The sequence below is a fragment of the Bacillus rossius genome, chromosome 1, assembly GCF_032445375.1.
Source record: "Bacillus rossius redtenbacheri isolate Brsri chromosome 1, Brsri_v3, whole genome shotgun sequence".
Taxonomy (NCBI): domain Eukaryota; kingdom Metazoa; phylum Arthropoda; class Insecta; order Phasmatodea; family Bacillidae; genus Bacillus; species Bacillus rossius.
In genome coordinates, this window is record NC_086330.1 from 127,992,317 (window position 1) to 128,010,415 (window position 18,099).

At 34.3% G+C, this 18,099-nt stretch overlaps 1 protein-coding gene across 9 annotated transcripts in view; it reads left to right on the forward strand.

Moving 5' to 3' along the window:
• LOC134545685 (ecto-NOX disulfide-thiol exchanger 2-like) overlaps positions 1–18,099 on the forward strand; it is a 114,627-nt gene that overhangs the window by 69,138 nt on the left and 27,390 nt on the right. For all 9 annotated transcript variants that reach the window (XM_063388628.1, XM_063388625.1, XM_063388626.1 and 6 more), the window contains exon 8: positions 14,606–14,712. In XM_063388628.1, the coding sequence (XP_063244698.1) occupies positions 14,606–14,712 (107 nt within the window). The remainder of the gene's footprint in view (positions 1–14,605; positions 14,713–18,099) is intronic.

Below are 18,099 nucleotides of genomic sequence, written 5' to 3' on the forward strand. Positions count from 1 at the left end.
CCAGGAATAAAAGTTCACTATTGCGATAGTTGGTGGTCGGTTGTAGGAATATTTCTGTTTGCGACCGAAATTAATTTTTCGAATATTGGTAATGTCTGTGTTAGCAAAGACGACTCGGCGACTGTAGATTGTTTTATTGTTTTCTAGTCACTAATGCACGTCCATACATTACGTAAACGGAGTGACGAATTCTTTGATCAAATATTAGAGTATATTTTGCTAAGTTTTCTGTTTGTTGGCATTTACCAAAATAAATATATGTTAAGAGCTGTTATACATTGCATTCACTATTTAATGTTGCATAATAATCATGGGTACGCCTAGTCGCAGTGCTGTGTGGAAATATTTTTTTTTAGGATCCGGGCCGGACGATAAATATGCAGTGTGTAAATATTCTCAAAAAATATCGTGTGGTGGCGTACATGGAAACAAAACGTCTTTCACTACAAGTAATATGTGGAGCCATGTTAAGCGATTCCACTATATAAAAATTAAGATGCAGGATGTTTCAAAAGACGAAATGTGTGTGTCTGAGAGTGCAACACCATCTGGTTCATTTGATCCTTGTCAGGCAACTGGCAGCAACACTTTCAAAAACACATCATCTGAAAACAAAATATTGCTGCAACCTTCTATTCAATCAACTTTTGAGAAAGGGAAGCAATATACTGATAGTGATCCTCGTGCTACATCAATAACAAAAGCAGTTGCTGAAATTATTTGTACAGACATTCAGCCTTTTTCTGTGGTGCATAATGAAGGTTTCATTAGACTGAAGCAAGTTCTTCAGCCACGTTACAAACTGCCATCTAGGAAACACTTTTCCAGAACATTAATACCATATATATATATATATATATATATATATATATATATATATATATATATATATATATATATATATGAAAAAGTTATCCTTAAGGTAAAAAACAAGTTAAGTGATTTGAAGTACATATCTGTTACTGTGGATATATGGTCATCTGCAGCAATGATGGATTTCATGAGTTTAACATCACATGGGATCACAGATGATATGCAAATGGTCCACTTCTGTTTGGAAGTTCATTCTTTTGAAGGACCCACTCATTCTGCAGTCTTAATAGCTGACAATATTAAACAGTGCCTTACAAAGTGGGACATTTTTGACAAAGTTAATTATATTGTGACTGATAATTCTGCAAACATGATACGAGCACCAGGTATCCTAGGCAAACTTTCAGTATCGTGTATGGCACACAGTATACAGTTAGTTGTGAATACAACTGTGTCTAGTGTCATACCAAGAAAGGTAATCCCGATGGCTAGGCGTCTGGTCTCACATTTCCACCACTCCGTTGTAGCAAGAAAAGGCTAGTTGCCTCGCAAAAGGCAATGAATCTTCCAGAGAAGAACTTGATCCAGGATGTTCCAACCAGGTGGAATTCAACGCTAAACATGTTGCACTGACTTTTCGAGCTAAGGTTACCAGTTCAGGATGTTCTGCCAACTCTCACAATTGTTGGGTGTGACTTCAGTGCATCAGATTGGACTTTCATGGCTGAAATCATAAAAATTCTGGAACTTTTTGAGCAAGTGACTCTTAAAACGAGTGAAGATAACTGTTTTGGCAGATGTGATTCCACTTGTAGCAACTTTGAAGTGAGGGCTACAGAAACTGGACGTTGTTTCATCACTTAAACCTTCAGTAGCTGACATCATCCAAGCCCTAGAAACTAGGTTTTCATTTCTTGAGAATTCATGGCCACATGTTTTGGCAACCACATTGGACCCACGCTACAAGTGTAAACTTTTTTCTTCCCAGGAGGTAGTAAGAAAATCCAGACTGTGGCTTCATGAAGAGATGACACAAGCTATTAATTTGGAATCATCAGACACTGGTTGTGATATGCAGAGTCCTAAAGGAGCCTCTTCAAGCTCAACAGCAAGCTGTTCACTTGTAAACATTTTCCAAGAACTCATAGATGAGAAAGATGACAGTTCAATGGAAAATGAAGGTAAATTGAATCATTTTAAAAATAAATTACTTTTTGGTATGTTAGGCAAGCCTATATAATGAAATGTCTTATGTGAATAAAGGAAGAGCCTAAATGTTGATTTGCAGTATATCAAGTTTTTTTCTTCTTTCAGATTAGATAGAAAATGAAGTGTAAAGTTATCTAAAGAAGAAGATAGAGCCAATTGCTTTAAATCCACTAGACTATTGGAAACATGAAAACATGTTTCCTGGAATGATAAGTGTCGTTATGCGGTTTTTAAATGTCCCATAAGTTCAGTGGCATCAGAGAGATTATTTTCTTCAGCTGGACTTGTTGTGAGAAGAAGTGATGCAACTTGAAGCCACACAAAGTCAATCAGCTTGTGTTTCTTCACAAAAATCTAAAAGCTATTAACTATAGCTATTAATGTTTTGTGCAATGCCTTAACTAGCTTACCAAAATCTTAAATATTTATGTAAATAAAAATGATTTTGTCTGCATTCGATACATATGTATGTACACTTATGGTCCATGCCTCCATTACATCAATTTTAATCACAATGTTGTTCTCTTTGCTTTCTTTTTTAATTTATGTATGTAATAATTGGGCAAATATAATCGGTATTCTTAATCGGTTTGGAACATCGGCTGAATTTGAATTTTTTAGTGAATCGTGAATCGTAATCGGTAACCGGTTTTTCAATATCGGTACATCCCTATTTGAGATGGTTTTGCTTTTAAAAACAAATGCCATTCATTGTGACCATCTTACATGCTTTTGACCCCTATCTTTGAGTTTATTCATTGGTGTCGTAAAGCATGAATTTACTAAAAAAAAAATTCTGAATGGTTTACCCCGATAGGTTAATTTTTTTTTTTTTCATGATACATTTTGGAATTCTTCTAACAGTTCCTAGTGAGAAAGTTATGTTTTTTAATTGTTTCTGCCCTTTAAAATGCCATTAAGTACACCTGATGTGTATTTTGATGCTATACAATATGTGAAAATGCTTTGTCCAAAAATAACAAGTTTAAGTTCATATGATATATGGCATCAGAGAGAGAAAGCACTCATTTATTTACTTCAACACCGCAGTCTACGAGTGGGATGATGTATAGGTTAGGTGACTTTTTGGTCAAATTATGGTAAAGTGAGGTGCTAATAAGTAATATTAAGCAAATAAACATGTTATTTATTAGGACATATTGTATCATTGGTGTGACTGAAAATTTTGCAAATGTTATCTTAAAACAAAGAATAAAGAACCAAATTTTAAGAACCGGAACTGCACATAGAACTGGAGAAAAATTAGAACCGACACATCACTACTATAAACATTTATTTTATTTTATATTTTTTACATTATAATATGTTGAATAATTTCACTCACTTCAGTTTAACTTTCATACCTTGACATTTGATGAAATTAGTTCTATAAATAAAACTTTTCAGTTTTGTATGACCGTCTACCGTTTTATGTTTTTGCTCTATCTTTATACATAGATACACAAAATTTCAAGCACACAAAACCGAATCTTTAACTATAGAACAACTACCTAGTAGGTACTCGTAGTGATGACTATTTTTCTACCAATAGCTGTGCTGCTACTAATACAATCAATTAGTTCTTTAAACACTTGTTTGTTTATGCACATTTTGTTTGTAGTTTAGATGGTTGCATTTTACCATCATACCATATGATATTTTCACAATGTAACTGTGAACACAATTAAAGTTGGTAAAACCATTTCAATAAAGATCGTCACTTCATTTGGAAAAATAAAAGTTGAGAAAAAAAGTCTGAATAAGTGGCCAGTGAAGTTAGCAAACAAATATCATGAAAGCAATGTTACAAGTGTGAAAGTCTAACTGAAGGGTAATGATAAAAATTATCTCAATTTAAAAACTTACAGATTCATGTAGTTAATTATTTTTGCTTGTAAATGTTGATACTATCTATTTGAAGCTAAAGTAGTATTATTACCAAGCATCCTATTTAAGATATTAGTTCAAAAATAAGCCAAGCAGTGTTTGAATACTTTTAGAATTATGGGACTAGTTAGTTTAAGAATGTTAACAATGTTATTGGTAAAGAATTCAGGAATGAAAGTAGGTAAACATGTTGCCATTCTGCAACACTAGCCTGTGTTGTGCACTATGAGCAATGGGAACAAATGGATCATCCTTGAGAAAGGATGTTAAACATCAGAAGTATGCTGCTGTTTTTTAATGAAAGTTTATTTTCCTGAACCACAGGCATCCAAGTTGTATCTCGGACCGTTTGACAGCCAGGTAAGGCAGATCAGGTTCTGTGAACCATTGGTGTGTTGTGTGTGAGAGTGCAGGTAAGGTGGGTCTACTGCACATGCCTGTGTTCGAGAAACTCGAAACCGGTACTCACCATGGGGGCAGGAAGGTATGCTCCGTGACCAGGTCTAGCTATGGAGTGAACTTTTGAGGCGAAGGTCTTGCTTATTGTAGGTACAACTTGAAGTGGCTTAACAAAGAAGCAAAGTAAAGGTAACAGTGTTTGAGGTTGTGGGTATTTTTTTATTGCTCTCGTGTGATGTTGTTTCTTTGTTGGTTTTTGCTACCAGCCTTAATGTTTTATCTCAAATTGTCTAGAATAATTATTGTTCCTACTAGTGATGTTCAATAATAAGAACTTGTACCAATCCAATTTCTAATACATTACAATAACAGGTCCGATAACTGATACAAAACTGATTCAGTACTTTGTGTAATTAATCTTAGTGTAAATCTGGATAAATCTGTTTCCTAAAATTTCTCATTTAAAGCATTTTGAGGTAAATGACAAAAGTGTTTTACCTCTTAAAATTTGTACATGGGCAAAAGACTCATTATGTGTTTGAATAATGATTAATACTTTCAATTACAGCCACATATCACATCTAATTGATCGAGCACTGCTCATAATGAGAGTTGAACAATGAACATAAATTACAATTTTTTATCACATCAAGAAAGTCTTCTCTTATGAAACAGTAAGCCATACTTATAAACAAGGAAACATGTACGGTATGCTAGTATTCCCACCAGAACGTTACCAATCACACTAAGGAATGATTATCAAAAGAAGGCACCATAAATGAGCTACTTACCTACCCACAGTTTATTTTTACTCCAAGGTGAAAAGTATTGAGTCTGAAGCTAACGGCGGAATTTTGGTTTAGCTATAAAATTACCTTGTAGCAACATTTATTTATTCATAGATTACTGCTTTTTATAAATTAGATTTAAATGAAGCAAATACAGTTAAATCCTTTTAAGACATTTTTCAAGGTAACTGTATGATAATAACTTATTTACAGGGAAAACTTCTTAAAAGGCAAATAGTACACATCAGTTGCTACAAAAAAAAATCACTGAAATGACATACTTAGGTTATGTGCTATTCGTTCAGCTTTCTCCTTTAAAATTGGGCCGTTTGTCGGGATTCCATTACAACAAATATTTGTTTAAAAAAAGCCTCACATCAAACTTTTAAGTAGGTGTTATGGACTTAGGTAAATATTCAAAATTATGAATTAAATATTCAAAATTATGAATTACCTCTTAAGTTACCATGAAAACCACACATTGAAGGTTTTCAGAGGCCTTTGTGCAGCCTGTACAGTGGTTGCCTCTCCAATGTTATTTTTTCTTGGTAGTAGACTCCTGTAGGAAGGTCCTTATGTATCAAGTCTATTGACATCATTGCATATTTTGATGTAAAAAAAAAACAGGATAGAATTTGCCTTAGTTGCATGGAATCTAGTAGGCTGCTGTTGTCCCAAGCTCTCTATGATGATACACCCAAGCTGCCAAATAGAGCCAGCAGATAGAGCTAACTTCAGCACAGTTAGCATTCTTGGTATCGATGTTAACATCTGCAGTTATTTTTTTGAAGTATTCTGTAATTTTGCTTCAAGAGTATTAAAAAAATTTAAATATTTTCAGTAAAATTCTTTGTCATTAATACATGTATCTAAATATACTGAGTGGTAAATATTTTATTTATGGATAAACTGTGAATAATAACATATTCATCATGATGGGATGGAAAAAAAATCTGAATGTAATGAATGGCTACCGATCGCAGCTGTTTTGTTTCCAGCAGTCAAACACCACATCATCTTGGTCACACACGACCAAAATCAATGCCATGTTAGAAAGATTAAAAACAAAATATATTGGAAATTGTTGAGTCAGCACGTGCTACAAATTCTCAGCTTTCAAATAAACTATCTATTGCAATAACACGTATCACTAAAAACATTTTTCCCCCTCCAATCACGTGTACAATTTTCTGAGACTGGTTTTTTTAAAATCATTTTAGGTTTTTTTCGGCAGGCATAGATGATCACTACCACAAACCTTCGGCAATCATTGCAACGTCTTTTCACATAAAAACAAAATCACAAAGCCCAAACCACATTCAAGATGTCCGTTGTTCCTTTAAGTAGTAGCAGGTCAACCAACCTTGAAGGAACCTGTATACTATGCAGCAGTGCCATGCGGCATTGTCAGGTTTTGAATAATCCTTGTAACACGATTTTTCAACACAAGTTTTACGAAAAATTGTGCACGATTTACAGGTATATATGGTATAAGTCTGGTCAAAAATGTAAATAATAGCAAGGCAAGCTAAAATGTCATCATTACATCCACCATACAACAATTTTTACTACAGTTCTCAACAAACAATGAAATTTTAATTAGTTCCTGGAATTGATGTACCAGTTGCGTCATGTGTCACCCAAATAGGTCAACGAATGGCTAGTGTTTTGTTGTGTATACGTTAGACTTGCCTTGAATGGCTTACTGTTACTACAGATGGAACAGCCTTGCAAGGTTGATACTTATGTAAGCAGATGATTGGTCAAAAAATATACTGGAACAGTGTGCGGCATGCTGCAAATGTTTTGACTGTTATGTTTGTTATTGTTTTGAAACAATTGTTTAAAAGTTTAATGATAAATATAGTTTATGAGTGTAAACATCTTTTTAATACATTATTTTTTTCCTTAAATTATGTAAGTTTTATGCGGGAAGCATCTATAAATGCAAATGTTTAGAATGGGAAAAATTAATATAAGACTTTATGAAGTGATCAAGGAAATAAGTAGGCTGGGCCAATGCCGATCACCGATCACAATAATCTGCCGATTTTAACACATCGGCATCGGTACCGATCTGCAAATTATTTACCGATCACCAAATGCAGATTATTACATACTAAATCAAAACATGTAGTAATGTAAACCAACTGTAACATTAAGTTTTTAACCGTAACTATGTGACATAATACATATATTTTGTGCTTTTACATGCTGCAAGATCTGCACTGCATTATTTAGACAAAAACTTAATATTTATTTTGAAACTAACCCACAAAGAGTTGTCAAGTGTTAATGTTTTGTGTGCATTTGTTAACAAAGTAAATCTTAAATATCAACACATGATATACTATTTATTTTCAAAACAATTCATCAAGAATTACCATGTGTGTCACTGAATTTGTGTATTGCATATTGTGTTGCACTCTTAGTATTGTAGTAGCATTTAGTTATTTATTTGGAAAATCTTTTGTAGATATTATAAAGTACTTATTTTCAATACCTGTGAAAAGTGTAGTATGGGTACTTTGGTTTGTGGGGTGGGAAGGTATAGAAATAGTAGAAATAGGAAATACTTGGCTTACATTATATTGTTGTTAATTTTTAAAAAAACAATGAACAAATTGTCTTCTGTCAGAAGTGTTAAATAAATTGTAAGTTATCATAAGGTAACTTTTTAATTAAAAATTTTTTTTAGATTTTTATTATTAACATCAAACAAGATATATAAATCTTAATTTGTCTGATCGGCAATGATCGGCGCCGGTCATCGGCGCAAATGATCGGTATCGGAATGATCGGCAAATATAGTGATCAGCTCAGCCCTAGAAATAAGTTTTTAAAAGTTATAAACAGGAAAAGTATTATTTGGAAATATCTTAAGTGAAGTTTACTGTACATAGCTAAAATTTGTAGCAAGATAGAGGTGAGGCTAGGCCTTGGTGACATTCTAAAAGATATGGTGGTTTTCTTCTAATGAATATGACCTCTAATTTTAGTACCACAGTACTACTTACTCTTAACATTCAAGCAGGTTTAGGGTACCAAATTCCAAAATGGTTTTTTCTACAATTTAAAAGGCCATAAATTATAGAAAAATTACAGTAATATATCTGATTAAAGTTTTAAACAGGTGAATGAAAATTATTTGTGACCCTTGGGCGAATAAGATTTTACTCTTTTGTTTAAAAACATGTGCATTGATTTATCATGTATTTGTTCAAAACATGTAAATTGATAACTCATAAAACTGGTAATAATAGATACAGATACTTACTTCTCTGATCATATTGGTATATCATTAGTTACGACGTGACTAGCCTTTTGCGTTCCCTACTGTCCAGAGGCTGGAAGCTGGAAGCAATATAATTAATTGGCTTTTGCAAGGAGTTGTTATTCTTGTGGTTTGTATTTTTTCCCTTTTGGTTAGTGGTCAGGATGGGTTTGGACAGTGTCTGTGAAGCCTTTTCAGCTTCTTCTTCCTCCTCTTCCTCATCTTCTTCCTCCTTTTCCTCCTCATCCTCCTCTTCTTCCTCCTTTTCCTCCTCATCCTCCTCATCCTCTTCCTCTTCTTCCTCCTCCTCTTCCTCCTCCTCTTCCTCCTCCTCTTCCTCCTCTTCCTCCTCTTCCTCCTCCTCTTCCTCCTCTTCCTCTTTTTCCTCCTCTTCTGCCTCCTCTTCCTCCTTTTCTTTCTCCTCCTCTTACTCCTCTTACTCCTCCTCTTCCTCTTACTCCTCTTCCTCCTCCTCCTCTTCCTCTTCCTCCTCTTCCTCCTCTTTCTCCCCTTCCTCCTCTTCCTCCTCTTCCTCCTCTTCCTCCTCTTCCTCCTCCTCCTCCTCCTCCTCCTCCTCCTCCTCCTCCTCCTCCTCCTCCTCCTCCTCCTGGTAACACCTGTCTCCTTGAAGATGTTTGCTTTAGATGTGTGGATATCATTATGTTTTTGTTGATCAGGGAAAAGATGGAAGAAGGGGTGTCAAGAAGGTTGCGATGGTGCCAGGAATAGACAGTATGTTTCAATTATTTTAGGAAATATTTGGCCTAGTAGGTGAAGGACTTTATTTTATATTTGCAGTTGGTGGGAATAGAATTTTTAAGGAAACTTTTTATTTATTTGTATGATTTATTTCTAAATTTTTAAAAATGTGAAATAAATAAATTAAAACCAAAATATTCTAATAAGTGTCAAAAATTAATGTGTTAGTGTAAAAATCCATAAGAAAAATTCTAGTTTCTGGAATGAGACATTAAAATAAATCATATTTTGGTTACTTATCTATTAAGGCTAACAATACAACAATAGTCGATGGTACATCACGTGTTTATTATTTTGAAAATTAAATTTTTTTAAGTGTAGTGCAGTAAGTATAACATTTTTTTTTAAATTCTGAATTAATTTTTACATGTTTCATTGAAAGCCTGAATTTTTTTCAGAACAGAAAAATTTAAAAAAAATATTAACGTGGAATTTAAGTGGACACTGGTTCACTTTTGTCATTTTATTAACTTTTCTCGAGATGATGCATGCAGGGGCTCAGGGAAACAAACTCATGGCTTGCAAAGTTTCTTGAGGTTTTTGACTGTGTTATGTTGAAGCTTAGTAATTGGATGTTCAGATATCAGTGTTATCTCAGTATAAGAGTAAAACTAATAAACTTAAAGTGATATGTCACACTGATTTGTTTTATTTTTTATATTTCATTCCCCAAGGCTATAGGCATAAAATTTGTATTTTTTTAAAATTTTAATTGTTTCATATTTAACAAGCATTGAGTTATCTTTCTTTTTTTGTTTGTGAAATGTGTTTGTAAATAATTTTGAATACATTTGCTGCTGTAAAACCAACATGGAGGCAACATCACATGCTGAGAAGTGTACAGACATAATCAAAATGTATTTCTCAAATAGTGTTATATTCATATTACAGGTAATCAATGTGCCCAGGTGTAAACTCTACTAAATGGTCCATTTTGACTGTGGTGTATATTTGCTGCCTAACTGCATTATTAACTTTCAGTTTATGCCATTTTAGTGAGTTTGCCATGGGTATTTTTTCAGAATACTATCACTGGAGTACCATATTCTGTTGTTGCATTTTATTGCTATTTTAAATTTTACTGTGTGTTCTGTGAAACTTTTTTTTTCAGGTTACACTGAAAAAATTAATTGTAATTCTTATCATTGTGTGGTATTAAAATGTTAGGCATGTTGTGATGGCAAAATATTTTAGAACATTCTGAAGTGCAGCTAAGAATTTTCAACATCTTGACTTACCAATTGGGTGAAAACTAATACTGAAGTTGGTCTTACATTTAAGATTTATCTTATATTTGAGATTCATTTTACATTTGAGCATTTTCATTGTATACATGAAGTTAGTCTTATGTTGAAGTTAGACTTATATTTGAAATTCGACTTATGTTTGAAGTTTGTCTCATATTGGAAGTTCATCTTGTATCTGAAGTTTGTCCATCTGATTTTCTAAACGCAATTCATAAGAATGTTGTTTATCACTATTTACACCCAAGTTATTCAATTTTCAGCATCAATTTTCAAGTTTTTTGTTTTGATTTCTTTACACATTTACACTTTGGTTGTTTCAAAAATAATGTAAATCCTACAAATATTTTTATTTTTCAAATGCCTATATAAGACTCAAATATAATTTTCTCCTTATTAAAGAGTGAAATGTTGGCATTTGAGTCGCCTTGCACTCTGGTAAATATTAGGCCTGTGCGAAGCTTTGACTAAGCGAATCAGTCAAAAGCTCTTTTTAATATTTGATTTATCTTCGCCAGAAAATTTACTATTTGTTTTATATGAAACTTTGGTTGTGATGCAAAGCTTTGCGTCTGATGTAAAGCTAGACGTTTGTTACGAAGCTAAAAAATGTGGAAGCCTAAGATTTGCTCATGAAAATATTTAGTTTTTTTTGTTGTAGATGTTTTGCACAAATAAAGTTGTTTACTTGAGAATAAAATCAACTGTGACACTTGAGTTTGCTTCTATAAATGCTCAGTATTAATATTATGCATGGTTAGTTTATAATTTTTATTGAATAGTGCAGTGGTTCCCAAACTTTTTGGTTCCACGACCCCCTTTTGGATACTAATTTTTGCTGCGACCCCCTTAAACATTTTTGGTACAGTGATAAAATTAAAACATATAAATATTGTGCTACATTTTTTTATAATTTAAAAAAAAAATAATAAAATGTGTATAGCAAATATTTTTTTAGTCACCGAGCCATCGGAGCTGAAATATGTGAAGAAGTAGTTCAAACTGTCCCCAAAAGATGGCACACAAAGCCGTGATGGAAAATGGAGATAAACAAAGCACTGGAGAGTGCAGTGGCTTGAGCGAACTGTCGTTTGGTGCGTTAATAGTGTTTTGTTCGGTCACATATTGTTTGCGTTTATTCTGTCATGGATAAATTTGTTAAACGTGCGGGGCCTTCAGTTTCTCACGATAAGAACGAAACAAAAAAGGCTAAGATGAGAAAGTACAATGACTGTTATATTAAGTACGGATTTACAGTGCTCGGGAATCGGCCACAATGTGTTGTGTGCAGTGAGTTGTTATCCGCCGAGAGTATGAAACCATCCAAGATGATTCGTCACTTGGAAACTAAACATTCAAGTTTGAAAGACAAGCCAGTGGACTTTTTTGAGCGAAAATTAACTGTTCTAGTCGGTCAGAAAAACTCGGTGTCTCAGTTGAGTAGCAATAATGTGAGTAAAAATGCTTTGCTAGCATCGTATCAAGTAGCTTTACGAATAGCGAAGAAAGGCAAGCCACACAAGATTGCTGAAGATCTCATTCTACCGGCCGCTCAAGACATGCTTTCAACAATGGTTGGTCCGGAGGCAGCTAGAAAACTGTCCAATGTTCCATTGTCAAATAATTCAGTGGGGAGGCGTATTACTGAAATGGCTGAAGACTGCAAGAACCAGTTGAAAGAAAAATTGCAGAAAAGTGAATTTCTTTCTATTCAAGTAGACGAGTCTACGGATGTATCTAATTTGACAGAGTTTATGTGTTTTGTTCGCTACGAAAATGATGACGGTGTGGAGGAGGACATATTATTTTGCAAACCTTTGCCTGACCTCGCAACAGGTGAGGAAATGTACAAACTGTTTATTTCTGCCACCGCTTCCCTTAACATTGACTGGAAAAAGTGTGTTTCGATCTGTAGTGATGGTGCCAAAGCACTGACAGGTAAAAAAAGTGGTTTCGTGAAACTTCTAATGGCTATTATGCCTAAGGCTGTCTGGGTACATTGCTTTCTACATCGTCAGGCATTAGCTTCAAAGAACATGCCCATCGAACTGAAAGAAGTTTTGAACGATGTCGTTAAATCGGTAAATTTTATAAAAAGCAGGCCATTACAGTGTCGATTGTTCTCACAGTTGTGCGAAGAAATGGGGGCGGAATACAAATGCCTCTTACTGCACACAGAAGTTAGGTGTTTGTCACGTGGGAAGGTGTTCTCTCGAGTGTTCGCTCTGCGCACTGAGCTTAAAGCATTTTTTCAAGTTATAAACAAAGACTTTGTTGGTTTGTTGACAAGAAGGAGTGGCTATTAAAGCTTGCGTACTTGGCGGACATATTTCAACATCTTAACGATCTGAATATTACCTTGCAAGGTAGAGACAAAACTATCATTTTTGCCCAAGACAGAGTGAATGCGTTTGTAAAAAAATTGGCAGTGTGGGCATCCAGGGTTGAGAAAAAAAATTTAGAAAACTTCGAATTGGCACACAAATTTCTTACGTCCCTTGATGAACGCGATGAAGATTTTCCTGACGTCAGCGAGCTGTCCAAACTGATTGTTACACATTTGACGGGTCTACGAGAGCAGATCATCGACTACATTCCCGAAGATGAACATACCGATTTGAGGTGGGTGCTGAACCCTTTTAACGAGCATTCTGTTAACCAAGCGGACCTAAGCCCACATATCCACGACAAACTTATTGAGTTGTCTTGTGACAAGACTTTGCAGCTGTCTTTCAGCACCAAAGACGTGGACAAGTTCTGGCTGGATAGAAGAACCGAATATCCGAGTTTGACTACGGCAGCCCTCAGAATTATTATGCCCTTTGCAACGTCTTACCTCTGCGAGCTGGGGTTTTCAACACTGATTAATATAAAAACCAAGGCGAGAAATCGGCTGGATGTGGAAGATGATCTTTTTTTGTGTATCTCAAAAATTAAGCCAAACCTAGAAAAACTTGTTAACGAGAAGCAGGCATATGTGTCGCACTGAAGCCACATCAGTTCCTTTTTTTTACATATTTGCTATTTTTTTATTTAAAAACTTTATAACTGTAGCCGATTTAACATACATCGCAGGCCCAGAAGCCAAGAATTATGTAGCTGATTTATTTTGTATTAATATATAATTAATAAATAGATATATTGAAAGTTTGAGAAGATATTTCATTTTTAATTCACCACAATCATCTTTAGTGTTTAGTAATTAGTTTAATGGTAAATTAGTATTTATTTACTTTTAAAGTAAATTAATTTGTTTTAGGCAAAACTTCATTTTTTCTTTTGTTACTCTATTCGAGAGTATTTTTCGACTTTTTAAAATTATTTTGGAAACCTTTTGCGACCTCTCTCGAAATGATCCGCGACCCCCCCAGGGGTCGCGACCCCCAGTTTGGGAACCACTGGAATAGTGTTATAAATAGGGCTCAATTGGTTAATCACTTAGTTCAAACATTATAAACACTAAAATTTTAATTGTTAACTAGAATCTAATATTTTATCAAATAAGTGCTCTACAGCTGTGCCAAGAACAATTGTGATTATTTTAAACATTTAATTTGGTATTTGATTTGCATCAAAAAACTATTATTCACACAAGCCTAGTAAATATGGTAGTGTTGTCTGAATTGTGTTGGATGTTGTAAACAAACGATCCTGCTTAGCTGATGTTCCTAAGCATAGTGTACTCTTTATTTCCCGGTCCATGCCTGAGGAGGTCATGAAATGTTGAGAAATTTTCAAATGTTTTAAAAGAACTGCACAGTAAATGAATGAAAGTAACAATGAAATGCAACACACAGTTGTAAATTGGCTTATGTGCTGAATCTCTGCTATCACTGTTGCCTGCCATGTAATAGTGGTGAGTAGGAGAAGTAATTCGCTGATCAGGCCAGCCCCTGAGATGACGACACCGCAGCCTGCTGCTTCAAGTGATTTTCTCACAAAGGTTACGTAATCATTTTAGCAAGGACCTGCCATCCATGTGGGGAGTCTTGTGCATTTCTTAGAGTGTAGTCAATCTTCAGAGGTACTTCCCTGCCTACCTCGTGGCTGGCACAAAGCTTCGTGGGATGACCAGTAGGGCCAGGATACTAGTAAGGACGGGTGCACGGTTGCCAAGCCACGTGGGAGGCGAGGAGTGGTCGTGGTCACACATGTTTGAGTGCGTCGTGGACCTCGCCGCCGGGTGTTGTGTTCTAACTCTGCTTGTGTTCTGCATCCTGTGCCCCATTCAGTCGGTCAGATCGAGAGAGTTTTTGCGGCTGCAAGCCACAAGAAGGTTTGGGACCATTTCACCAAGGCTCAGAGAAAGAATATCGAGATGTGGAAGAAACAGACGATGGTACGTACCGCGGATTTCGGGTCTCAAACGCTGCTCTCTGCTTGTGGTGGTTACTGCAGCTAAGGCTGTTTTATTAGCAAATAGGGTACTTCACCTTACCACATGTGTATACGAGTGGGTTGATCATACTTAGAATTACAACAGTTTACTCTTATTGAGTATATATTGTTGATTTGAAGAAATGCTTGGAAGGTAATGTATGTCAACCAGAAATCTGGGAATAAAAACATGTACTATTATTTGATACTGAATATTATAAAATAGATTTTAGTTTTATGTTCTCCTAATTTCTGTAATGTGCACATGCATGCATGCCCTGTACTAATCTTATCCCTTTACCCATTTAGTGTTTTTCAAGTAGTTAATGTTGGCCAGAATATCTTATAACATTTGTATTTAGAGTGCTCTGTTTGAATTCAGGTAGCACACTGGGTCGCAAAATTCGCTTAAATGCTGCAAAAGTAGGGAGTGAAGAAAAGTTCACGAAAGTCATCGAAAAAATTTAGAATTAGCAATAATTTTTTAAGTAACTGTAAATATCTTGAGGGAAAGCTACTAGAATTTTATGAATAATAAAATCATCACTTAAGTGTTTGTTTGTGTTTCTTAGTGCTTCGACAAGAAATTTGTTGATACTTTTAAATGTTGAAAATTGAATTAAGATTTAAATTTTTCTTGAGGCAAAGTGCTTGACATTACTTAAAATTTGTGATAATTGTTTCTCTAATATTCTTACCTACTTGTTAAAAAAAAGTGGGAAGGGAGCAGTATTTAAAAAGATTAATACTATAGAGCTTTTTTTACACTTTTATGTATGTAATTTATATAATAATTAAGTTGGAGTTTGCGTATTCTTTACTGAAAAAATTCCAGTATTTTGATTCACAATATTAAACTAAGAAGTGATTTACGCAATTTTATTTGCGTAAGTAATAGAGAGATACAGATCAAGAACTCTCAACATTAATTTTATTTGAATGAAAAAAATTATGCCGTCAGTACAGCCACAAGGACAGTAACTAAATAACTATTTCTAACAGAGCTGATTAGGATTGAATTATTATATATCTTACATCAATCGTGATTGATTTTTGGACACATTGGTACACTGCAAAAATTTCTTAATAGTTGATAGTATAATTTTTTTTCACAAATTTTTTAGTCGTAACTTATGACCATTATTTGGTTATATAAAATAAAAAATCTTTTTTAATTAAAGCAGTATTGTTTAACACTTTTGTTTATTGACTTTTTACAGTATAAAAATGGCATGTAGGTGTTGATAGTAATTTTTCTTTTTAATTGTAAGTCTTATGCGGAATGCATGCATAGTGTTTATTTTTTTAATTATTTAGTTAGTACATGCTCATAGCTGCCAACTCTTATGATTTTCCTGTACAATGTACAATATTTAGCCCCATTGTACTATTGTATGATCATTTGTGTTTTTCTCCAGGAAATCATTGCTTTTGGAGTGTGGTTCGTTGTTTTGGATGTATGTACCTTATTAATAAACAGCGCACAATTGTTAGTAAATTGTGTGCTGATAAAGCGAGTGCACGACTTATTCAAAAATTGACAACTTTGCATGGCAACGCCACATAACCACAAGTTTCATTAAGCTCCAAGGTTGGAAACCTGCTGGTGGTAATTGGACGTCGGACATGTTGAACGAAGTGAGTGTGGATCTGGTATCTGTGAGTGAGACGTGAATAAGAAAAGTTTGTAGTTGTGATCATTTACGGTTGCTTGTACCATGGGTGTGTGTTGCAAGAGTTTGTCGTAAAAATACCACAATGGCAAGGGTCATAAATCCGAAAAAGAAAACAAATAACCAAGTGCTTTTGGAATATTATAACATAGAGTTTCAACGGGCTTCTCGTTCAAGAAATTGAAGTAATTTTGTGCGTGTGATGTAAACGTTTCCCATGGAGGCAGAAACTATTTTAAAGTTCTTGAAGGAACAATTAAACAAAAGAAGTGCTTCGTGTGAGAGCAGCTGAAGTGATATAAGTTCCTTTTTTGGAAGTAAGTGATAATTACACTATGATTCTAGCAGAATGTTACTTAATGTGTTTTATCATAGAACATAACTTGCCTCTATCCATCGCTGATCATGCTGGACTTATTTCTGGAAAATGTTTGACAGGACTAACATAATTTTGCAGTCACAAACACCTCACTTGCATGTTTTAAGGAATTTATTAACTGAAATGTTAAAAGAATTGCTTGTAAAATTTATAAATCCATCTGTAATCAAAACAATTCCAATACTTGGTATCAAGTGCAGTAGTGCAACAAATCGGAAGTCAGATGAAGATATTTTTGTGGGTTATAATGCATCCAAACTAGTGGATTTATTAGAACCATCTGACAAAGCATCAGTGAGAAGTTCTTTTACATTTTCATGTTATTAAATTGTACTGAAGTTACTCTTAAAAAAATGACCTTTTGAAGCACGCAGAAGTGGCTAATTTAATAAACATTTAGAGTTCTTCATTTTCGTCACCAAAATGTTGTCAACAAGTTTCCGACATTTATATTTGTTGAGGATTGTGAAACCCCTGACGGAAGTATTGGACTTACTTCAAGAACAGATTTCTGTCTTACAGGCAAATGATTGCATTCCTTCTGAATCTACAGAGGCTATGGATTATCTTTGATCTTCAGTTTGAAAAATGAAGTTTGTTGATGATAGTTTAAAATATGTTAGAGTTGCACATGTAATACTCTCATAATGGTCTTACCATACAGCAATGCTGAATGTGAAATGGTCTTCATTTTTTTTTTTTAAAAAAAAGGCAACCTTTTAGAGCATTAATGTCACACCAAGTACTGAACAATATATTGATGGTGAAATGTGATAAGTGTTATGAGCAAGAATTACAACCACAGTTCCTGAAGAAAGCTAAAGCTGCCACGTACAAAATGCTGCATAAGACAGTGGTTAATACCTACTTTTCTTTTAAAATCACCCAGGCGAACAAGGTTAGTTTCATTGAAAACCATATTTTCAGTAAATTTTTTCCACATTTGTTTAGTGTTAAACATAGCCATATTTAAGAATTGTAGTATTTTTCATTTTCAAAAGTTGGCAGCTGTGCATGCTAGCTTGTGTTTTCTAAATTATTTTGTTAATCCTTGTATGTAGTCATTTAAAGTACACAAACAATTTTTTTCATTTCCTTTGAAAGTCTAGATTAATTATTATTATTATAATGTTCTTTTTATTGCGATAATTAAATAAATAATTGGTGAGGCAAAAAATAGTTTTCAGGGAAGGCAACATTTTTGTATACAACTAGGATTATTTTCACATTTAAACAGGTTAGAATAAACATTGTGTTTTGATGTTATGTTGCTGTCTGAAAATTTGTACGTGGTGAA